Raw genomic sequence first — 23,960 nt, 5'->3', positions numbered from 1 at the left:
TAAAATTAGGATAAAATTCGTGTCCTCCCGTGAGGATCAAATTAAGTAACATAGGTGAAAATCATTGCCTGGCTGTAATGTCACCATCATTGTGGCTGCAGAACCCTTACCCAGCTGGGACTACTCAAAGGGGGCAGGAGGCAGACTGAAAATCCGTCACAGAAGTGCCATAAGAGAGAGTGATGCAGGGGCTCCCGGGTAGCTCAGTCAGTTGAGTGTCCAGCTTCAGCTCAGGTCATGATCTGACGGTTCATGAGTTCAAGTCCCATGTTGGGCTCTCTGCTGTCAGCGCAGAGCCTGCTTCAGATCCTCAGTCTTCCTCTCTCTCTGCCTCTTCCCTGCTCACACTCTCTGTCTCAAAAATGAATAAACATTCATTTAAAGAGAGAGACAGACTGATGCAAACTTCAGAAGCAACAATAGAGGTGGAGAGCTATTGGAGAACCCCTTCAGCTGAGAGAGACAACTTTGAATGTCATGATTCAGAAAAAGCTCTGAAAAGGGCACTGGGCAGCCTGCCAAGGTGGGGGCACAGCTGAGGACAGTGGAGGTGCACACAAGTGAAGTGTAGTGTTTGCACAGTCTGATGTAAAAACACCTGCATCTCTGCCACACCTCCACACGGACAGAGTTCTGGTGAAAAGAGACCAGTCTGAGGGGCCAGAAAACTGGTGTCGGTTCCTTCCTATCTTCATCAATTTGTGCAGTGTTGGGAAAGTCATTCTACCTCTTCCCTGGTTCTCTTGCCCGCAAAGTAGAGTAAGTAATACCTTGTGGGGGGAAATGTCTTTGCACAGTACTTTTAATTAGACGGTGCAAAATGTTCTCATAAACTTGATCTTATTATTTTTAATCTGCTCAACAATCTTAGAAGGCAGGTGAGGTAGCAGCTTTATGTTACAAATAGTGGATGACCTTCATCTTGCATCATTATGTGCTGGGCATTATACCAAACATTTAATCTGCCTAGCAACTCTTTGAAGTGGGAACTATTTTATCATCTCTAGTTGATATATGAGAAAACTGAGGCTCAGAGTGGGCAAGATACTTGCCTGAGTTACTGGCAAGCCCAGTCACTCAGCAAAGTGGTAAGTCTGGGTTGAGAACCGAGATCTCCCAATTAGAAGTCCAGAGTTTTCCATTATGCTGAATTGCCTATGTGAAAGCACTTGGGGAGAATAAAGCTTAGAGAACTGCACAAATGAAATAAATTTTTATTATAACAAACCCAGGTTATAAGCCTTTTTACTTGCAGCTAAAATATGGTGGACATTAATAACGACATTTTTTGGCTATAATACTTTTTGGTTTCTGGTACTGGATAACAGCAGCAATTGTAAATTCTGAAATGCTACAGTAACACAAGGAAATGAAGACAGGAAGACTGGGAGGATGGTGATGTACAGGATGGCTGGGTCACAAAAATGTCATTTGTTGTGGGGAAGGAATGTGGGCTTAAGGAACACAGCAAGGCTATTTTAAGGAGGTAAAGGGATGGGACCTAGACTCAGTGCAGTGGTACATTTCCTTTTTTATTTTTCTTAAGATTTCATTTTTAAGTAATCTCTACACCAAAAGTGGGGCTCAAATTCATAACCGCAAGATCAAGAGTCACATGCTCCACTGAGCCAACTAGGCACCCCTGGTACTTTTCCTTTTAATGAAATAGAAATTTTGTTAAAATTTTGAAACATACAGAAATAGGAAAATAAATCAACCATTAATCCACTACCCAGAAATAACTGCTACCAATATATTAACTATATACATTTTTCAAAGCCTGTGTTCTGTTACCTCCAACCAAACAGGAACTACATAAGCAAACACGATTTGAAGAGGAAACACTGAAGGAACTCGGTAACTATCTACACAGGGGCTGATGCAATGTGACCAAGACCCAGCGTCAGCCAAACAGCCGACCCTAGGGAAGCCAGCTAGACTCTCAGTCCCACCCTCAAAAATACGTGGAATGACGTCTCTATGGTTGTTCCTGTGCCGGAACGCAAGGCTACGCTCTCTCCTTTTGCGGAACTCTATGGTCTGAGGACGCGACTGTGCCCCGGAAGCAGTCCTAGGGGCCCGGGACGGCAAGATGGCGGCGCGAGCGGCGCTTGGGTCTGTGTGCCGGCGTCTCTGGCAGGTATCTGGCGGGTGGGGGGTACTAAGCTAGCTGACAGGGCAGGAGCTGTAAAGTCTTGTTGCCGCTTGTCGTTCTGGCCATTTGGAGTTTCCCCCGGTATTTATTCCGCCCCTTGGCGCATTGTTTGCCGGAAGGTGGCGGGAAAGGGACCGGTTTTATTTCGAATCCTCTCATGGGATAAAACGTCTAAGAATCAGGGCAAACACGGGAACAAGAAGAATCGTAGGATGTCAGAGCTGGAAAGAATGTTGAACAGCGTATGTCCCGCACCACTCTTTCCAGGTTTGCAAAATAAACTAAAGCTCAGAGAAGGCTTGCTTTGGTAAAAATCAGGGGCTGAACTGGTACCAGATCTTAGACCCCTCCCATGGAACCAAATTGGGATAGCTTTGATTCTGACATTAGATGAGAGTCGCGGAAGTGGTAGGAATGGGCTGTTCTCTGCGCCTTTCTTTGGAGAAAAAGCAAAAACTGTAAGCAGTGATTCTCAAGTTATTTGGCCTCAGTATCCCTTTAACACTCTAAAACTGGTTGAGGACTCGAGAGAGCTTTTGCTTTTGTCGGTTTTAGCTCTGCATATGTAACTTCTTAGAAAATAAAACTGGGAGTCTTAAAAATGCTTACTCATTTAGAAGTAAGACCAAGAAGGGGCGCCTGGGTGGCTCAGTCCATTAAGCGCCTGACTCTTGATTTCAGCTCAGGCCGTCATTTCAGGGTTTCTAAGTTTGAGCAGTGGGTGGGGCTCTGCGCTGTTCGGAGCTTGCTTAGTATTCTTTCTTTCTCTCTCTCTCTCTCTCTCTCTCTGCCCCTCGCTCGCGCGCATCTTCTTTCTCAAGAATAAATAAACTTAAAAAAAATTAAAAAGAAAAGAAAAAATTAATGCATTACATATTTTATGGAAAAATAAATTTTTCAAAACAAAGTTAGTGACAAGAGTAGCAGTGTTTTATGTTTTTGTAAATCTCTTGTTAACCTTAAAAGTATATATTATTTTACCAGCAAAAATGAGTTTATTTGGGAATAACAGAATTGCGATTCGGGACAGGCAAGGTATGGCAAGACCATAGGTAAGTCCCCAAATAAAAGAAAGGATTGTTTTAGAAAGGAGGAGGAAGTTGAGAGGGGCTGTTTTGAGTGGAAGTGCTTTGGAGAAAATCAAGAGTTCAGGGTGATGATGGTTTCTCCTTGGCTGAGTTGCAGTGTAGTCAGTTTCTTGTAGAAGATTTATCATGCATCTTTTCCTTTGGGGGCCTGTAATTGATCATACTTCTGATTCTTCTCTTGAGGTCTGTAATTGACAGTTCTTCCAGTAATTGATGTTAAGTGATGTGGGACCCCCTTTTAGGCTCTGGACTCTAGTGAGGTTTCCTTTTATTTTTACATTTCCTCCTTTTGATCAAGATCTTTCTCCAAAAGCATTACTAATTGGGAGTCAGGTTTCCATATTTAGTGGTTTTGTTCCTCCGTGCCAGGAAGGACTTTTCCTGGTTGTTATGTCTTATGTCAGAGAGAAAATACAGATTGGAAGCATATTGAGAGGTTGGGGCACCTGGGTGGTTCAGTTGGTTGAGCATCCGACTTTGCCTCAGGTCCTGATCTCACGGTTCGTGGGTTTGAGCTCTGCATCGGGCCCTGTGCTGACAGCTCAGAGCCTGGAACCTGCTTCAGATTCTTTGTCTCCCTCTCTCTCTTCCCTCCCCTGCTTGCACTGTGTCTCTCTCAAAAATAAATAAACATTAAAAAAAATTTTTTTTTAATTGAAAGAAAGAAAGAAACATACTGAGGTGACTCAAGTAACAAGTAGGGGTGGCAGGGAGAACTCTTAGGCACTTCCCATTTATCAAGACATCAGGCTTGTACCAATTGGAGATCATCTCTTTATTGGGTACATCATTTTTACAAAAGCTTGACAAGCTAAGTATAAAACTTTAAATAATTATACAAAAGAAGTAATGTAACAATTCCAAATTACACGGTGGTTCTAAACTTGTCCCCTAAGTCTGAAGGTAGCAAACTAAAATATTTATTGGCACGTATTGTGACTTGGGGGAGGAAACTTCCCCCCCTACAGAGGCAAACATGGAGTCATGTATGCCTCCTGGAAGTCCCTGCTTAAAGTGGCCGTGAAGACAAAATAGTGAATATTGCAAGAACACACTGAAAGAATTAACTGGGTGCATTTTGGAAAATACAGTGTAGTTATAAACCTGAAGCAATAGCTAATGAACTTTTTGCAAAAGTAGCAAAACTCAAAACAGTATTGGTATCTCAAAAGAATTGTTTGGAACCAAATGTAATCCAATAACACAGCACGTAAGGTTGCAAATTCACGCCATAAATCTGGATAAGATCCCAGAGTCAGTTAATAGTCCAAATGGAAAAAAGAGACTTGTGAATGCTGAAACCTCTCACCCTTCAGAAAAAGCAGGTGAAAGGTTAATTTGTCATAGGTTCGTGATGAGGCTGTTTTCAAAAGGCCATCATCAAAAGAAGGTTTCCCCCTTTCACGGGGCTTTGGGAAAGGTGGACAAGGGCATTTTCTTTCCACAAAAGAAATAGAAGTAAATAGTGAGGAAAAGATGTATAGGCCTGGTCTGGACATCTTGAGAAAGCTGCGTCTTCAGATGTCATCTGCTTCAGTTCTGGGAAGCCTTTACTTTTAGGTCATCAGACGGTGTGCAGGTCCAGTTAGGGGTTGTCGCTTTCTTTAGATGTGTCATGTGAGTCCAGGATTCTGCCCCTTGGAGTTTGGCAGCACAAGGGATGGTTAGCAGTAGCTGATGAGGGTCCTTCCCACAAGGTTAAAGAGAGTCTTTCTGGATGTATCTTTTCCAGTAGACAAAATCTCCATATTGCAAGATGTGAAGGTCTGTCTCCCAGGTGCACTGTGAAGAGATTGCTCTACCAAAGCATAGTTGTTTTTAATGGAAATAATTAGGCCTTGGGGCCCCTGGGTGGCTCAGTCAGTTAAGTGTCCCACTCTTGATTTCGACTCAGGTCATAATCTCATGGTTCTGAGTTCAGGCCCCGCGTCGGGCTCTGCACTGAAAGTGCGGAGCCTGCTTGCGATTCTCTCTCCTCCTCTCTCTCTCCCCTTCTCCCTCTTCTCTGCCAACCCCTCCCCCCCCCCCCCCCCCCAGTAAATAAACTTTAAAAAAAGAAGTAATTGGACCTTTACAGTATGAAATAGATCTCCTTTTATCAATTGTGGATCAAGGAGGCAAGGGCCAGGTGCATTGCGCGTTCTGTGACTAGCTCAAAGGGCGAGAGGCTGAGTACCAAAGTGGGTGGATCTGAGATTGAGAAGGACCAACAGCAATGCTTTCAGCCAAGGTATTTGGAGGGTGTCTACAAAATTTGTCAGTTTACTCTTAACCTGACATTAGTGAGTTTGACTAATCCTGAGGATTAAGGTTGATATATACAATAGAAGTGTTGTAAAACCAGCCACACAGCACAGACTTGTCAAAGCACCTGACTGGTAACATGGGTTCCCCAGTCACTATGAAGTTCAAGAGGGGTTCCCCGGGTAGGAATAATCTTTTCTAACAGAAGTTTAGCAACAGAAGAAACAGTAACCTGTGTATAAGGGAAAGCTTTAGTTCAGTGAGAAACATACAGACCATGACTAAAATATATTTATATCCGCAAGATGGGGGAGCTATATGAAATTTGTGCAAACCGATTTCTTTGCATTATACTTTGGACAGGTGGGATGAGCGGGATAGACACTGTTTACAGCCTTAGTAATATTTCCCCATGAATATGGGCTCATGACACTGTCATTTTGTCAGTAGACATGTATAATGGTAAGTCATGGGGATGTTAAAATTTCTGGTAAGGCCCGATTGTTATTTGGTCCAAACCACAGTTCTCTTTATTGAGCCAACAATTACTCGATTTCCAATATTGTTTTTTCCTCTCTGGGGCCAATTGTTGGGTATCTCTGGTTAGTTTTTCCAAATTATTATTTGGAGGAACATCCCTTTGGACCATTACAGAGTCTGGCTATTGATTTCCTTGAAAGCAGCTCTTTTGGTGGAAATAATAGCAAGGCGGTTTCCTTTTGGTACCCAGGGAGTTGAGTCTGGAATGCTTGGGAACCTTAGTAACAGCCAGTGCAGTCAGCCAAAGCATAGTATCGAATAAATTTTGGATATAGATGTTTTCAATTTTATCCCCATTGGAAACTTCTTGACTATTTCCTAACATTCCAAAATCATGAGCTACCCCAAAGGCATATTGACTGTTATAAATGTTTGCAGCTTTACCCTTAGCCAGAATTAAAGGATAGTTAAAGGGGATTCCGTGATTATTTCTTCAGAGGGCTTCAGTGCAGTGGCAGGAATGGTTAGGAATGCAGAGGCTAGGGGAATATCCCCGTGCCACAGGGTCTGGTTGTTGGCTACAATACACCATGGGTCCATGATGGTCCCCATGTTTTAGGGTGAGTACTCCAAGGGTGTTCCCTCCCTCCTCACATGCAACGAGGGAAGTTGGTAATTAGGACATCTGGGCTGTGGGCTTTATTAGGCTTTTCTTTAAAGTCCCCAAAGCTATGTCTTCTCGATTTTTCCAAATAATAGAATTAGGTTGGCCATTTCTTTTTATTCTTCAGTAAATCATATAGAGATTGAGCCATGAAAGAAGTTTCAAATCCAAATTCGACAGTAGCCAGCCAGTCCAAGAAAACCTCGTAATTGGCACTTCGTTTTAGGTTTGAGGAAGTTCAGGATGGCACAAAGCCTACCTGGATCCAGATCTGGTCCTCATTCTGAGGTCAGGTGCTCTAAGTATTGAACCAGAGTTTGAGCAAACTGCAGTTTTTCTCCAGAGACTTGATGTCCTTTTAATGCCAAAAGCTTTAACAGATAGGTGCTGTCTTACTGAGAAAGGATTTGAGAAGGGCAGCAGAAAAGCAAATTATCTACAGATTCTAACAAAGTAGAGCCTATAGAAAGTTTTTTATCATCCACATCTGTTTTTAAGGTTTGTAAAAAGTAAGGACTCTCTGTGCTGCTCTGGGGCATTATTGTCCAGGGGTCCTTCCATCCTTCCCAAGTGAAAGCAAAAAGATACTGGCTATTTTTACACTACATAGATCAATTACAGTGACAAATTTGCTTTCAGTGGGAATGGATGTCAGTAACATATGGGGGTTAGGAACAACAGGGTGCCGAGGGATAGCAACGTATTGCTCAGAGGTCCTGGATAAACCTCCATCCTTGGCCATTGAGTTTTCTCACAGGTAAAATAGGCGAATTACTAGGACTAGTACAGGGGATAATGAGGCCCTGAGCTTTGTAACCTTCTGTTACCAGCTTGATGCCTTGCAGGGCTTCTTTATTTATAGAGTATTCATTCATTCTGGGGAGAGGTTTTGAAGGAGCTGTTGAATCTAGATGGAAAGTATACCCGTGGATTCTGCCAATCAGATGAAGATTTTGCCCAGAAAGAGGATTTGACCCAGTAGGGACAGTGTCCCCAGATGCAGCTGTAGTGCTGTCAGACATGGAGCAAATAAAAGACGTCAGAAGGTCATTTAATCTCCCTGGTTGGCTATCTTGAGTCCTACTGTCAAATTCTAGAATTATTTCCCTCTTTTTGGGAGAAAGAAATTCCAGCATGATGTATTTCTGAAAAATCTCTGCAATCTGTAGGAGCAGAGGAACTAAGGAGAAAAGGGTGTGTGTCTCCCAAAGGGCCTAGACTAAAGAGAACAGGGTCAGAGACAGGAAACTGGTAAAGTTTATTAGAGACCCCAGTGTTTGAACTGTTTTAGTATTCCAAGCAGGGGCTGCTTTATAGCACTGGGGTCACGCACCAAGCGTGTAGTTCTTGTGTCAATAAGGAAAGAGAAGGATTTGTTCCTGATCTGAACAGTGGTTTCCCTTAGCCAAGTAAGAGGGAGGTTTGGGAAGAACTCCTTTGGTTTCCTGGAGCCCTGTCTTGGGAATGAGGAGGACATTGGAAAGGCTGGCTATAGAGGACTGAAGGCAAGATGGTAACAATCTTTTTTTCCTGTGTTCTGACTCTTTGCAACAATAGCAGAAACTAGGAAGTTTTTCGTTTTGTTTAAGGGCCTTCATTTGTTAGAATGAAAAATTAAGCATTTTAGTGGTCTTTCTTTTAGGTGATTCCCCTAAGGTACTAGCAAGCTGGTTTGCCAAACCAACTAATCAGGAGCGGGCACAGTTTCCCATTCCATCATGGTCCTTTTAACTAAAAAAAGAGTTAGCCCAGTTCATCCCGTTAAGAAACATAGTTAAATGCTACCCCAATGGATTCAACATCAAAAGGAAGACCAGAATTTTCTTTGAAAACAATCTGAAATCAATTTTAATAGTCATGAATAGGTTCATCAGGCTTTTGTGTGCAAGACTGAATTTTGTTCCAATCAGCAGGCTTAGGAAAAGTCTACTGTAATTGCTCAGTGGAGATTTGCAGGGAATGTTCTAGCATCTTGCCAAAAATCAGGGGTCTGTTTCTCTAAACTCTTTTCAAGATGTTCCCATTGGGCTACTTACAGCCAGTGTCTGGTCTGGCCTTCTCCAACATGAATGTGGACTAATTGCTAAAAAATCTGAGAAACTGGGTTGGCAAGTTTGCAAAACTATGGGAAATGCTTCAGCAAACTTATGGGGGTTCTCAGTCATTACAGGGAAACTCTTTTTAACTATGGCTCGCAATTCAGCATTACTCCAGGGAATATAAGAAATTTGGGGGTTATTTGGAACCTCAGAAGATTTAACTTTAAAGGAGCAAATTTTAGTGGGTTCAGGGAGGGAGCAGGGAGAGGTTTGGATGAAAAGGGAAGTTTGGTGAGAAAATTAAAGTGGGGAAACTGAGGGTGTAGAGGGGATGGAAGCCAACAGGAGGGAAGGAGGACGATGTCACCACAGGTGGGGCTTGAGCATAGGTGGCTGCTACAATCCTGGGGGCCTCAGAAGCCTTTCCATCTTTGTCTCAGTCTAGAAACTATATTTTGCAGAGAACCAGTTTTAGATTAATTGGTAATGTTTGGAAGCTTTAAGACATCCATCCCAGGCATCCCATGGGAATGCAAGCTGGTGCAGCCACTCTGGAAAACAGTATGGAGGTTCCTCAAAAAACTAAAAATAGAACTACCCTACAACCCAGCAATTGCACTACTAGGTATTTACCCACGGGATACAGGTGTGCTGTTTCGAAGGGACACACGTGCCCCCATGTTTATAGCAGCACTATCGACAATAGCCAAAGTATGGAAAGAGCCCAAATGTCCACCGATGGATGAATGGATTAAGAAGATGTGGTATATATATACAATGGAGTATTACTCAACAATCAAAAAGAATGAAATCTTGCCATTTGCAACTATGTGGATGGAACTGGAGGGTATGATGCTAAGTGAAATTAGTCAGAGAAAGACAAAAATCATATGACTTCACTCATATGAGGACTTTAGGAGACAAAACAGATGAACATAAGGGAAGGGAAACAAAAAGAATATAAAAACAGGGAGGAGGACGAAACAGAAGAGACTCATAAATATGGAGAACAAACAGGGTTACGGGAGGGTTTGTGGGAGAGGGGATGGGCTAAATGGGTAAGGGGCACTAAGGAATCTACTCCTGAAATCATTGTTGCACTTTATGCTAACTAGTTTGGATGTAAATTTTTAAAAATAAAAAATTAAATTAAAAAAAAAAAAGGACAGGCATCCCATTCAAGTTTGACAAGTTTAGAGACATGGCTGTCCGGTTTGGTTTTGAGAAAAGTAAGTTTGGGGAGATCAAAACTTCCCCATAATGGCCAATTGAAGTTCTAAATTACTTTCGATTAAGTCAGTCCATTTAGTTAGAAATGGGCATGAGAAGGAACCACAGTTTTTAAACATAAAACCAAGGTCCCAGAAGGAGTGCTGCCCTTAAAGCATTTTGATGACCGGGGTCCTGTTTCTTAGAGGTTTCTCTAGAGCAAAAAGAGAAAAATTCCTAAACAGCACAGTTTCAACAGGAACATCCTGGTTCCAAAGGAATCTGACCAAAGGTCAGCACAGAACCAGTGGGAACAGCCCAGTTCTGGAAAGGAGGTGGACCAAAACTAACACAGTTCCAAACAGGGCACAGTTCCAACAGGAACTGTCTGGTTCCAGAAGGGAGTCAGACCAAAGGTCAGGCAAGTACTCTGAAAGGACAAAACCTTAAAACAGATCCCAAATAAAGACTGGAGAGCTCAAAGCACAAAGAGAATAGATCTCGAAGTGCAGGAGAAACTTAGCCTCCAACACCAGGAATGGCAAGAAAGCAGTGAGCTTAATTGCCTCTGTGGGCCCTGGCACCTGTTTGCTCACCAGCCTCAAAGCTGTTGGGGTTCATTTTTGGATCCCACTTCTGATCACCAAATAATGTTAACCTTAAAAATAAAAGTTATTTTACCAGTAGAAATTGGTTTATTTGGGAATGACAAAGAAATACAGTTTGGGACATGCAAGCTATGGCAAACCGTATGCAAGTCCCATAAACAAAGGAGAGAAACATTTTATGGAGGAAAAGGAAGAAGTTGGGAAGTGCTTTGAATGAAGGTCCAGTGGAGATAAGCAGATAGTTTTTCATAGGCTGAGTCACAGAGGTAGTCAATTTCTTATAGAAGATTCAGTGAACATCTTTTCGTGTTGGGGCCTGTAATTGACAATTCTTTCCATAATTGACATTGAGTGGTATGGCTCCCCCTTCTAACCTCCCTGCTTCATGAGGTTTCCCTTTATTCATTTTCACATTCTTTTAATGTCTGGCTTCATGGAGGGCAGCTGGATTCTCATGTTTGTTTTGCAGTCTTGCTATATCACTCAGCATGCAGCTTCTAGAAAACCTCACTGTACACGGTTGAGAGTGAGAGTGGAAAAGTTGCAAATAACGGCTATTATTAGGAAAATAGTTTTAATCTCTTGGACCCCTCAAGTCCTCAGACCACACTTGGAGAACCATTGTTCTTAAAGTCAGATGGTGGGGGTGCCTAGATGGCTCAGTCAGTTAAGCGGCCAACTCTTGGTTTCAGCTCAGGTCATGATCTCCCGGTTTTGTGAGTTCAAGCTCCACATCGGGCCCTGTGCTGACAGTGCAGAGCCTCCTTCGGATTCTCTCTCTCCCTCTCTCTCTCTGCCCCTCCCCCTCTCATGCTGTCTCTCTCAAAAATAAGAATATACTTTTAAAAAAGGAAAAGTTAGGGGCGCCTGGGTGGCTCAGTCAGTTAAGCCTCCGACTTCAGCTCAGGTCATGATCTCGCGGTCCGTGGGTTCGAGCCCCTCATCGGGCTCTGTGCTGACAGCTCAGAGCCTGGAGCCTGTTTCAGATTCTGTGTCTCCCTCTTTCTCTTACCCTCCCCTGTTCATGCTCTCTATCTCTCTGTCTCAAAAATAAATGTTAAAAAAAAAAAAAAGAAAGAAAGAAAGAAAAGTTAGATGGTGGAAGAAGTTGAAACTTTGAACTACTAATACAATGCACACTCAGACTCGGTTCTGTCCCTTAAAAAAACAAAACAAAACAAAAATCTTAAGAACTTCTTAAGGTTGATTTGTGGATATAACAGCACTTTAGGCTCCAGCTTTTAAAAGAAGAGGTTTATACTGGGAGAATATGACTGGGAAGTGTCCTGTTCCTTAGACCTGTGGTCCTTTTGCACAACTGGATTGTGGGGTCTCTGGTGTACATGCAGGGAGGGGATTTCCTCTGTGATTGTGTGTGGGGAATGGCACTCACTTCCAGCTGCCTTGTATTGTGCCTGATTTCCTATCTTTTTGTTTTTCTCCCTTCATCCAAGGGCGAATATGAAGGTTTTGGTTTGTGTCCATCTTGGGTACAGAGGGAGGACAGGACAATAAGCTAAGAATAGGCTTTTAAAACATACTTAGGTAACCCTCAGTTGGTTTAAGTTTTACTTGTACTAAAGTGTCATTTTCATCTTCTAAGTATTTTTAGGGATCTTACTGTAATTCTCCTTTCTCAAGTTACATTTTTAAATCTCAAGATAGCTTAAGCGGAAAATAGAAGGCAAATTGCATATATAATAGTACCATAGGTCTCCTAAAACTAGAAGTTTTGTCCACTAGGGGGAGCTGACAGTAAAGGATTTGGAAATGCTGGATTGTTGGGAGTATGAAGTACAGCAGTGGTAGAAGATGGGTGTCAGTTTCACTGTGCATTTCGATTTATTTATAAACTAAGCTAACCCAGCCAAGCCAAGAAATACATATGCTAGAAAAGATGTAGGAAAGCTTCAAAAGAAGGCTACTTTAGAATTACTGTCCAGCTCTTGATTATAAAGAGACTTATTGCTCAGAAATATTCAGGCAAAATAAATATTATATTGAAGTACATTTAATCTATAAAAACCAATGGAAGAATGAAGTCACATTTTTTTTTCCTTGATGTCCACATATTTTATTTTATTTATTTATTTATTTATTTATTTATTTATTTATTTATTTATTTTTAATGTTTATTTTTGAGAGAGAGAGAGAGAGAGACAGAGCATGAGCAGGAGAGGGGCAGAGAGACAGGCAGACACAGAATCCAAAGCAGGTTCCAGGCTCTGAGCTGGCAGCACAGAGCCCAACATAGGGCTCAAACCCATGAACTGTGAGATCATGACCTGAGCCAAAGTCAGACACTCAACCGACTGAGCCAGCCAGGGGCCCCTTTTTTTTCTTTTCACATATTTAAGTCATAGGTGTTCTTTTAATGTGAGAATTGCGTGTGTGTATGAGAGAGAAAGAGAATTGCTTTTTTTTTTTTAAAATATTTGAGAGAGAGCGCAAACAGGAGCAGAAAGAGAGGAAGAGTGAATCCCAAGCAGACTCTGGACTGTCACTATAGAGCCCGACACAAGGCTCGAACCCACGAACCATGAGATCATTGCCTGAGCTGAAATCAAGAGTCAGACGCTTAACCAGCTGAGCCACCCAGGCACCCCAAGAATTCCTTGTTTGAAAAAGTTCTTACTCCTGAGCTTTAAAAGACACAAATTCTCTACTATTTTGAGAGTCTTTTTTGATTATGCACTCTGTCGTTGTTCTCTTGTTTTAAAATGAAATCTAATCTGGCATTTTAGTTACCTCAGTGTCTTCATTTGAAATAATGAGATAGCCCATTATTTGAAGCATTGTACACCTTTTGATTTTTTTAGTGGAAACTATGAATGATTTGAATACTGACTTTAATTCTGAAACATGCTCCTCATTTTTAGGGTTCAAGGAGTTTTTCTGTAAACGGTTCTAAGAGCAGTACAGCCAGAAATGGTGGCTTTCTCCTGTAAGTATATAATATAATTGGGTTTGCTAAATCGAATAAGGAAATGGGCTTTTGTGCTGTTTTACTTAGGTTTCTCTTTGTTTCCACACATAGCAGTACCAGTATGAAGTGGGTGCAGTTTTCAAACCTACACGTTGATATTCCCAAGGATTTGACCAAGCCCACGGTATGTACTCTCTGTTTCTTGGTAAGGAGCTATATTAGCAATAAATTTTCCTCATTATTTCCTTTGGGGCTGTTTCCCGAGCACTTTAGAGTAAAAATACTTTGTTTTCGAATACTGGCAATTGCACGGTGTGCCTGAGTAAAGTACTCTGTAATGTCCCTGGCTGCTCATATTATGTTTCAGAGAATCAGGGAATCAATTATTTACCCCAAATAACTGTGGGAATAAGCAGTCGTTTGCTTTAGCTCAGCATAATGTGAAGGGTTGTCATAATTAATGATGCAGAATACTTGTTATTACATTAGGGAAATTTTTTTCTCTTTTAGCTTTCAGGTCTTTGTTTTCATGTTAAGACATTGAACCTGGGCCTGGACAATCCTTTATTGTTCACAGTGAGAAAGCACATTACCACAGTAAAGAAAATCTAGAAGTAGCTGTGTAACCTTTTTTCCTTTAAGTAAAAATCATGATTCTGTGAGCCCAGTTTTTGTGTAAATTTGTGGTTTAAAAAATCCTTACAAATTCTGAAACCTTTCATTTCCACCCCTCACAAATAATCCCCTTTAACGGTTTGTCATGAATCCTTCTAGACATTTGTCTGTATGTAATCATCTTGTCTGTGCACATGCACACCAAAATGAAATTGTGTTCTACATAATGTACTGCTCTTTTGATTTTTCTTTCACTGAATAAATACTGGGTATATTTCCATGGCGACACCTATAAACTCTGGGTCTCCAAGTCAGATGTTTGCCTGTGCCAGGCCTGTAAGGAAAGGTGGCAGGGTGGGCACGGTGGCAGGCTATGCCCTTTATAAGCGAGACAGCTGCTACTTACTCTAGCCACTTGTTGCCACGTGGGAAATCAGACCTAGTGATGTCACATGGTCTCAAATTTTCCAAGCTAAACTGAAATCCAAATTTTTATTCAAAATCTCTTGATTTTTTTATATCACGACAGATTCAAACTCTCTTTAAAACCCTCTGAGGACCAATCAGAAACACCTCTTAGGGCTATATTCCCTCTCCCTTGTGCCCTAGGTTATGGTGTAGAATATCCGTGTACTCTGTTCTTTCCAGCAACCCTACCTAACCTTGGGGATAATTGAGAGTAAATGTCTAGCTTGCTTCCTGGTTAGTAAGTAGATTTCCTTTGAGGAGCAAAGTAATTTAACCCTGAATCATTGGATTAGTAAGATAAATTACTGGTCTAATGGATGGATGAAGGTGAAGGTAATTCACCCCTTGGAGGAAAGTCAGAAATGTCAAACCCATTATTCCTAAAATCTTTAAGCATTAGAGTGGAAGAGGTACAAGTTAAATGTACAGTCAGTGCCATAACATTTTAATTAGAAATGAGTAATTTTTCTATTAGGGTAGGCAAAACATACATGAATAAAACTAATAAAAATATAAATAGCAATAGCTTGCCTTTGTAAAACAACGTTTTATGACTTATAAGCACTTTAATCTGTGTTTACATGTTAGCGCCCTACAGAAATGCCGTGAGTGGTGCTGTGAGCTCTAGCATGGGTATTCTTCCGTTTTATGCATAAGGAAACTGAAATATGGTGAGATGGTATGACTTGCCTGTTGTCATTCAGCTATAAGAAGCAGAGTTTAATTCTCAATCCAAGTCTTCTGCCCTTCTAACCAGGCTACTTGGTTAACAGACCCCAGAATCCTTTCCCATGGTGTATTTGGGGCCCAATAAATATTAAGTTAGAAGGTCTCATTAGTGATTTTGTAGGTTGCTTGGAAGTCCTTTTGATTTAAAGTATATTTTAACAGATTGTAAGCGTCATTGTGGAGATCTGAATGTGTTAGTATCTAGCTACTTAGGCTAACAGTATTAAGATGTTGCTCAGCATTTTTCTCCCCATTTATTAGTAAACTCTGAAAGTGTTCAATTGAGGATAATATGTTAAATTTTCCAGTTATAAATATTGGAGGAACCACAACTGAAACTTTTCTTCTTGATTTGAAAATTTTAGATAACCATTTCTGATGAACCAGATACATTATATAAGCGCCTGTCAGTTTTAGTAAAAGGCCATGATAAAGCCGTATTGGACAGTTACGAATATTTTGCCGTGCTTGCTGCTAAAGAACTTGGTATCTCTATTAAAGTGTAAGTATTTATCTTTCCTAATCTGACCTTTTAGCTGCTGTAACATGATCAACCAGGAAAATGGTGCTCACCCCAACTAGGTGTGAGCTCTTTTTTTTTTTTTTTTTTTTTTTTGAGCGTGTTGGGGAGGGGCGGGGGGAGGATAGAGCATCCGAGGTGGGCTTCGTGCTGACGGCAGTGAGCCCGATGTGGGGCTCAGACTCACAAACTGTGAGATCATGACCTGAGCCAAAGTCAGACGCTCAACTGACCAAGCCACCCAGGCGCCCCAGGTCTAAGCTCTTAAAACAGCATAGAACCTCATGGTAGATAGAGCTTAGGTTTGTCATATTATCAGGATTCCTATCTACTAGAATTTTTAAGTATTAGAATGAGTGAACAAGAAAAATAGAGGAAATCCTTTCTTTAGCAATTGCATAGACATAGGAGACCCAAGAAGCCCTCATGTCTGGGCCCTCCATGGGGCAGGGAGGTGGATTAGGTAAACAAGCAATCTTTTTAGACTCTTTGGGTTTGATGGTCTTTGTCTAATATAGCCATTATTTTAAAACCAGCCTTCAGAAACACTAGTCACCCAGTAATTTCATGCAGGAGTCAGGTGAGCTTCATATGGCCTTGAAATCACTGCCGGGTCAAGTGTAACTATAGTTGTCTCCCCCTTACCTGTCTAGGATACTTCCAAGACCCCCAGTGGATGCCTGAAACCACAGATAGCACTGAACTCTATATGTACTGTTTTCTCCTATACATATATACCTGTGAGGAAGTTAACTTACAAATTAGGCACGGTAAGAAATTAACTAGTAATGAAACAGAACAGTTGCAACAATATGCTGTAATAAAAGTTATGTGAATGTGCTGTCTCCCTCTCTCAGAATTTCTTACTGTACTGTACTCACCCTTGTGATGAGATGAGACCATAAAATGCCCACGTGATGAAGGGCACCTGGGTGGCTCAGTCAGTTAAACGTTGACCTCTTGATATTGGCTTAGGTCATGATCTCATGGCCCGTGACATTGAGCCCCATGTCAGGCTCTGCACTGACAGCATGGAGCCTGCTTGGGATTTTCTCCCCACTTGCGTGCATGCGTTCCCTCCCTCTCTCCCTCCCCCCCCCCCAAAATAAATAAACATTAAAAAATAATTGCCCACAGGATGAGAGGAAGTGAGGGGAATGATGTAGGCACTGTGATATATGGTGTAATGTTAGGCTGCTACTGACCTGACTCCCTCAGAAGGAGTTCTCATCTGCTTCTGGGCCACGGTTGACCACGGGCAACTGAAACTGCTGAGAGCAAAACCGCGGATAAGGGGTGATTCCTGCAACCCTCTTCTCTCATCACCTGCTCCTGGTGCTAAACAAGGCCCATTTGGGGCTTTGCCAGCCTTGCCTTATAACAAAACAGAAGGAACCCACACGTTTCCCATAACAGACTTTAGTTTTGTGGTTATCAGTGTTTGTGCAGGTTTTTCTAAAATAATACACAAACAGTAGCACATGGCTGCTACTCCTCACAGTTCATATATTTGGTCAGAAAGGGAGTTCAGGGTTGTAAAAGCCACAGGTGCATGTGTGTGCCCTTGCATGCCAAGGCTCATTTTTGGGGCTGTGGAATAATGTTCCCATTGCTGTCTGGGGTGTTTGTTTTGGCCTGAGCTTTATGACAGCGGTTGTTACACAGGACATTCTTGACAAATGGAAGTCTGTAAATGGTAGCTAATGCCTGTAATTGAGTATGAGCCTGACCTACAAAATTGTGCAATCATGCTTTGATATCAGTGACTCAGGTTTTAACATCACTTAGCTTAAGCATGTTGTTTCGCCCATTAATTTTTCAGACATGAGCCTCCAAGAAAAATAGAACGATTTACTCTTCTCAAATCAGTGCATATTTTCAAGAAGCACAGAGTTCAGTATGAAATGAGAACACTTTACAGATGTTTAGAGGTGAGTTTATTTCAGACATTCAAGCATTTTTGAAATACCTGGAATTTCACACTAGCACATTGTAACTTTCCTTTGATGTTGACCGGGTTGACTTCTTTCAGTCTGCCCATGACTGATAGTTGTAGAGAAGGTATATGATAGGAAATCAAACTCAAATAAACCATCCTTAAGAGCAGTTCATACTTTAACTCAGCAATGGAAATTATGCTAATTTTCATACAATAATATGGCCTTGGAATAATTTTACTTACATTTCAAAAATGCTAGTTAAGTTTTTATATACTTCTAGTGATCCTTTTTACATGCTAACTGGGTTTTCCATGCCTGTGCCGGGCACCATTAAGGTTTTTCATTCATCTGTTATTCCTTTGTGCATCCAGTAGGGTCAGCATAGTCTTGTGGTTAAGAAGAGTGAGCGTTCTGGAATCAGACAGATCCAAGTACTGGCACATACCAGTTGTGTGATCTGTACCTCAGTGCTCTCATCTGTAGAATGAGAGTAATAATGGTACCCATCTCATAAGGTTAGTGAGAAGATAAAATGAGATATTTATCGAAAGCACTTAGAATACTGCCATCACATAGTAAGTGATTAATACAGTAAAACCTTGGATTGCGAGTAACTTGTGCGAGTGTTCTGCAAATGAGCAAACATTTCTAATAAATTTACAATACAAGTAGTATGTGATGCCGAACATCACATGATCACAACTGAGCCAGTGGTTCTTCTCTCTCTCTCTTTCTCTCTCACTCTCACTCTCTCACTCTGGGATTGTGGGTGATCATCTCGCATGCTCAGATGCTTGGTCTCAGGCTGCGGTGTTTGGTAGAAATCAGTGATTTTTCAGAACGTTGGAAGGTGCCCACAACTGGCACTAGTGTATGTTTTGTCCCTTCAAAGCACCTATGGACAGTCCTTTGCTCTTCCATACAAGAGTAAGCTTAGGAATGTTTTGCTTCATTCTTTGTCAGGCTGCCTGCACATATAGGCCCTTTCCTCTGCTGCCTGATTGCCAGTTACATAAATACAGTATGTGACAAGAGTTTATTAATACTGTTCTGTTGTCAACATCTGAACATATACAATGGCCCCCATGCAGAAGAAGATTCCACTGAGTCAATAGATAGCAGTGATTCCATTAGTGATAGTGAAAATCGTCCTACACAATAACCCTCCTCTCTCTTGTCTCCCTCACACCAGCCATGAAGGGTTTCGAAGGTAAGTGCAGGTGAATTTGTTTATTTTTCTTTGTATTTTGTATTTTCTTTATTTTGTATTCTATTACAGTATTGTAATTATTTTTATATGAGTATTTTTGAGGTAGAACGAATCATCTGAACTTCCATTATTTCTTATGGGGAAATTCACTTTGATATACAAGTGCTTTGGATTACAAGCATGTTTCCGGAACAAATCATGCTCACAAACCAAGGTTTTACTGTAAATGTTAATGAAACAAATGCAGGTATGCTGCTTTAACATCATGCTTGTCGGGTGGGTTCCATAGAGCCCTGGTTTTAAGGTGTTCTATGCCATACTCCCCCTTCCAGTCAACCAGAGGATCTATATACTCTTTTCCTTTTAAATTGGAATTCTTTGTAGGATTTCATGAAGAAAAGGCTGTACTGCTTTTACTTAAAAACAGAAACTTAACATTTCTGCTTTAACGGCATATCATGAACCAATTTCATGTTTGACATTTTAGTTAGAACATCTGACTGGAAGTACAGCGGATGTCTACTTGGAATATATTCAGCGAAACTTACCTGAAGGAGTTGCCATGGAAGTTATAAAGGTATGATTTAAATTTCTACCTCTGATGGAGGAAGGCCTGTATTGTTTTGCCACATCGCGGGCCTGTCTCAGCCCACCGAGTAAGCGGGATGGCCCGTGGCAGGTGTGGAGGCAGAGCTGGGGTCCCTGCCCCTCTGCAGCAGTGGCAGCTGAGCGGAATCCCGCCACCGCAGCCTCTTCCTCCTCCCCGGGCCGCCTCTGGAGTCTTCCTCCCGCTTAGCAGTTGCCTAGATGCGGGGTCTACGTTAATTGGCGGTGTCCCTGGAGATCACCGGGGATCAGATCGACCATTTGTGAGAGTGTTTTGTATACCATCCGGTTTCCTTCTGTTTCAGAACCCTACAAAAAGGTGAGAGGGGTAAAAGGAAGAAAGAAGGCAAGAGGATTTGAGGGAACAGAGTTCATCCAATTTGTGGCTAAAGAGTTGGGTTAAGTCCACATTATGTTATAGTTTTGTTTTTCTCTTTTTAGACAAAACTAGAACGGTTACCAGAACACATCAAGGAGCCAATCTGGGAAACAGTACCAGAGGAAAAAGCAGAAAGCAGGTCCTAAAGTCTCAGCCAGTCTACTTGCACCGGCGTTTGACCCAAGGGTGGCTCAAACACGTATGTTGAGATAGAGGCTTCCAGTGGGAGCGACCGTGAGTGCACTTGACCACTCTGTTGAGCCCACGTGCCCTGATCAGCTCAAAGCAGGGGTGAAACTTTAATGACACACTGGACCACAGTGAAAACCACTTCACCTTACTCTTTTGTACACATCATTGTTTCAGTTCCGATTTTAACAAATGTGAGCAAGCCACTTTGACTACTGTGCACCAAAAGAATCAGGTTTCTGTTTTGTCATTCTGTTACAGTTCAGTTATCAGTTTGCACTGATTTTAACTTGTGTCACTTCATTTGTCTGAAAGTGAATGTTTGAAATAACTCCTTACACACATTTTTTTCCTTTTCAGCTACTTAGAAGGAACCTTCAGTTAATTTGGTTAATGTAACATTGTAACGCCAAACAGTTTTTGATAATTTAGCTAGTGCAAGCTGGAGAATCCTGGTGTGGAGGTGGTGACCTCCAAATTTCACCTCATTTAAGCGTGACATTCTTGAAAATGAATGTACTGTGCAGCAGATCACGTACACTTGTGGCACACACTGAACTCTTCTTGTCGCCCAAACCCTTGCCAGGCTGCCAAGAAGGAGCACTGTAGTGGAATTTGAGCTCTCGAGAAATGACTGTCTGCATCACTTTTTTCATCCCGTGATTCATTCATTCAACAGGCTTTTATTTTGGTAGCTCTGTAACCAGCACTGTAGTAAATACCAAACGTTGAATGGAAGTATGGCTTTTGAAAAACATGCAGGGCACAGATAAATATTTTTTCTTATTAAGTCCCACACTGATAAGGCCTATTTGTTTTGGTAAATGGCATTCTTTTTGTTTGGAGATGGCTACTTTTCCATGAAATTAAATCTTAGTTAAAACCCTGAAAGAGGCAGGACTACAATGTGCTGAAACTGCTGGTGTATCATCCCCAAGGGAGTGATTCGTTTCCTTTTTTACAGCAGAAGCAGGTCCATGTCTTTTGCGGTTTCCTTCACATCTTTGGGGTAGTTAGGACTCCTCAGTTTTTCCTCCCTTAAACTTAAGCTGGAGTCCCTGTTCTCTTTTCCCTGACCTACTATCAGGTGTCAATGTTTTGAATGCATACTGCTTATGTATCAGACTTCCATTACTGTCATTAACATGAAAAGAATTACAGCCTGTGCCCTGTGACCTCACTCAGCTCACAGCTCAGTTGTTGACTGTGTCATTCACAAATGCCTAAAGCATGCTTATCCCAGGTGTAAACCTCGGGGTTAAGAACTAGTCAGTAAAACCAGCGATATAATAGAGGTATATCTTGCAAAGCAGCGATCTGTGACCCATTTTTACTTTAAAAGAAAAAGTTCCTTAAATACATATCCACATCTAAACTTTTTTACAGACAGTATTAATCACTGTATCATAAGATGATTTATGCAAACTTGGCTTCCATTGACTCTCCGTGTGAGTTCCTTTCAAGATGTGCAGCTGTTTTCAGACTGAATTAACCTGTAAACCAGATTACTTGGCACTTCACGTTATATATTAAAATCTTGTTTTAAGGTAAATATACAAATAAACTACACACACAACAGAAGCTGGTGATATTTCTTTGACAAAAGCATTTGGTATACTTGAAGCCTATTTCCTGATAGAAACAAGAGGATTTCTTCATCCTGATAAGCTGAGAAATTCATTTTTTTTTTTTTTTTTAGTTGGGTCTCCTGAGCAAAATGCATAATCTGAAAATGAGAATTAATGCCCAGGTACCACTTGTCCATGTGGGGAAGGGAGGTAACGAGAAAAGCGGATCTGATGGAATGAACCGGAAGGCACGTAGGAAGTGAGGTTATTTTTTTTTTTTACTGAGGTATAACCCTGAGTTCATCATTGCTATCTCTGATCTGAGGTATATTTTCTTTTCATATGAAATAAAATAATGTTATGGTCTGTTTAAAATTATTGGTAGACCTCCACAGATGAAACCCATTCAAGGGCTTAGTCTTGATGCTTTCAAAGCAAATCACCTGTCTGTTCCTTTGGCCACTTAGACATGCCACAGTAAGTACAGACAGCAAATTCGGGCGCCTGGGTGGCTCAGTCGGTTAGGCATCCGACTTCAGCTCAGGTCATGATCTCACGGTTCGTGAGTTCGAGCCCCGCGTCGGGCTCTGTGCTGACAGCTCGGAAGCCTAGAGCCTGCTTCGGATTCTGTGTCTCCCTCGCTCTCTGCCCCTCCCCCACTCACGCTTTGTCTCCCTCCATCTCTCAAAAATGAATAAGCGTTAAAAAAAATTTTTTTTAAGTACCGACAGCAATTATTTTAAGCCAGTATAATTTCTTAACACTTCTACTTGTTAAAGCTACTCTTGCTCCTTTCTTTTTTTTTTTTTTTTTTTTTTTTTTAATTTTTTTTCAACGTTTTTTATTTATTTTTGGGACAGAGAGAGACAGAGCATGAACGGGGGAGGGGCAGAGAGAGAGGGAGACACAGAATCGGAAACAGGCTCCAGGCTCCGAGCCATCAGCCCAGAGCCTGACGCGGGGCTCGAACTCACGGACCGCGAGATCGTGACCTGGCTGAAGTCGGACGCTTAACCGACTGCGCCACCCAGGCGCCCCTCTTGCTCCTTTCTTACATTATATTATTTAGTTTTACTGCAACATTAATGAGTAGCAGAGTAGAGAAAACAGACTTTGGAGTCAGGCCTGAGTCAGATAAGAGTTCAAAGCTAACTGATTTAAACTTGGGCAGGATACTTCACCCTGGCAGAGCCTCCATTTACACATTAGTAAAATGTAGGAAACCTCCTACTTACTAAGGTTGGAGTGTTAAAATAGATAGCTTATAAAGCCCCTCACACTGACCCCAGACAGATAATAGACTGACTAAATAATAGCCGGTAGTGGAAGCAGTACAAATTGGGTGCTACTCCAGACGCTCGTGTGCTGTATGTACTGTTTAAACACCAGCTGGAAAGGACCTGAGAGTATCGCTAAGGTGTGGACAACCCTTAGAGCAGCTGCGAAGTTTCATTTACTTATTTGCTTACCGAAGTTGATGCGAAGCTTAATTGAGATGAGAAAACACATAACGTGCTTATTATAATCACCACCACACATGATGCCAAGCATTTTACATAGTCATTTACAGATGCTATCTTACTTCATCTTTATAACAACCCAATAAAGTAGTTATGATGATTATCTCCATTTTACAGAGCAGAAAACCAAGTTATGACCAGCCCACTTAGTCACCCTTCCAGTTTACAGATGAAGCTGAGACAAAAAAGGTGAAACTGATTTGTGTGTCAGTTAGAGGCAGGGACAGCCCAGAACCTAATTTCCAAAGGCTAGGAGGTACTCAGAAATCCACATATATGTTTCTTTAATTTTTTAAATATTTATTCATTTGTTTTTGAGAGAGAGAATGAGTATGAGCAAGGGAGGGACAGAGAGAGACACAGAATCCAAAACAGGCTCCAGGCTCCGAGCTGTCTGCACAGAGCCCGAGGCGGGGCTTGAACCTACAATCTGTGAGGTCGTGACCTGAGCCAAAGTCGGACGCTTAACTGACTGAGCCACCCAAGTGTCCCATTAACTTTTTTTTTTTTTTAAGTTTATTTTGAGAGAGGGAGAGAAAAAGAATCCCAAGCAGGCTCCACACTGTCAGCACAGAGCCCAGTGCAGGGCTCAAACTCATGAACTGAGCTCATGACCTGCACCAAAATCAGGGGTCAGCCACTTGAGCCTGAGCCACCTAGACATCCGTCAGATGTCCCCGTATTCAGTGCAGATATTCAGACCTAAAATCCAGATTTACATCCCCTTGCACTTGAGCAGAATATACTCATTTCCCCTAAAGCTTAGAAGTAAAGAGATTGACTAGGGGGAAAAATATCTAAGG

At 41.7% G+C, this 23,960-nt stretch overlaps 1 protein-coding gene across 4 annotated transcripts; it reads left to right on the top strand.

Moving 5' to 3' along the window:
- Window positions 1-1,965: 1,965 nt before the first annotated feature.
- On the top strand, window positions 1,966-21,650 carry MRPS10 (mitochondrial ribosomal protein S10). Of its 4 annotated transcripts, none has more exons than XM_060615538.2 (7): window positions 1,966-2,136; window positions 13,367-13,431; window positions 13,528-13,597; window positions 15,591-15,727; window positions 17,568-17,676; window positions 19,383-19,472; window positions 19,943-21,650. In XM_060615538.2, exons 1-7 carry the CDS (start codon window positions 1,981-1,983, stop codon window positions 20,024-20,026), a joined length of 711 nt encoding a protein of 236 aa, XP_060471521.1. In that variant the 5' UTR covers window positions 1,966-1,980; the 3' UTR covers window positions 20,027-21,650. The 4 variants fall into 4 exon arrangements, with proteins under 4 accessions (XP_060471521.1, XP_060471520.1, XP_060471524.1 ...); XM_060615537.2 differs by having other exon boundaries at window positions 13,525-13,597; XM_060615541.2 differs by having other exon boundaries at window positions 2,012-2,140.
- Window positions 21,651-23,960: the final 2,310 nt, after the last annotated feature.

Source organism: Panthera onca, chromosome B2, assembly GCF_046562875.1.
Source record: "Panthera onca isolate mPanOnc1 chromosome B2, mPanOnc1 haplotype 2, whole genome shotgun sequence".
In the NCBI taxonomy this organism is placed as follows: Eukaryota; Metazoa; Chordata; class Mammalia; order Carnivora; family Felidae; genus Panthera; species Panthera onca.
This window is presented reverse-complemented; position numbering and strand designations above follow the sequence as displayed.

Bases quoted from the DNA above. Each gene is read 5' to 3' on its own strand.
- MRPS10 (XM_060615537.2), top strand. From the start codon at position 1,981: ATGGTTGTTCCTGTGCCGGAACGCAAGGCTACGCTCTCTCCTTTTGCG. The intron at 13,432-13,524 runs GTAAGTATATAA...TTCCACACATAG, and splicing joins AGAAATGGTGGCTTTCTCCT to CAGTACCAGTATGAAGTGGG. The intron at 13,598-15,590 runs GTATGTACTCTC...TGAAAATTTTAG, and splicing joins AGGATTTGACCAAGCCCACG to ATAACCATTTCTGATGAACC.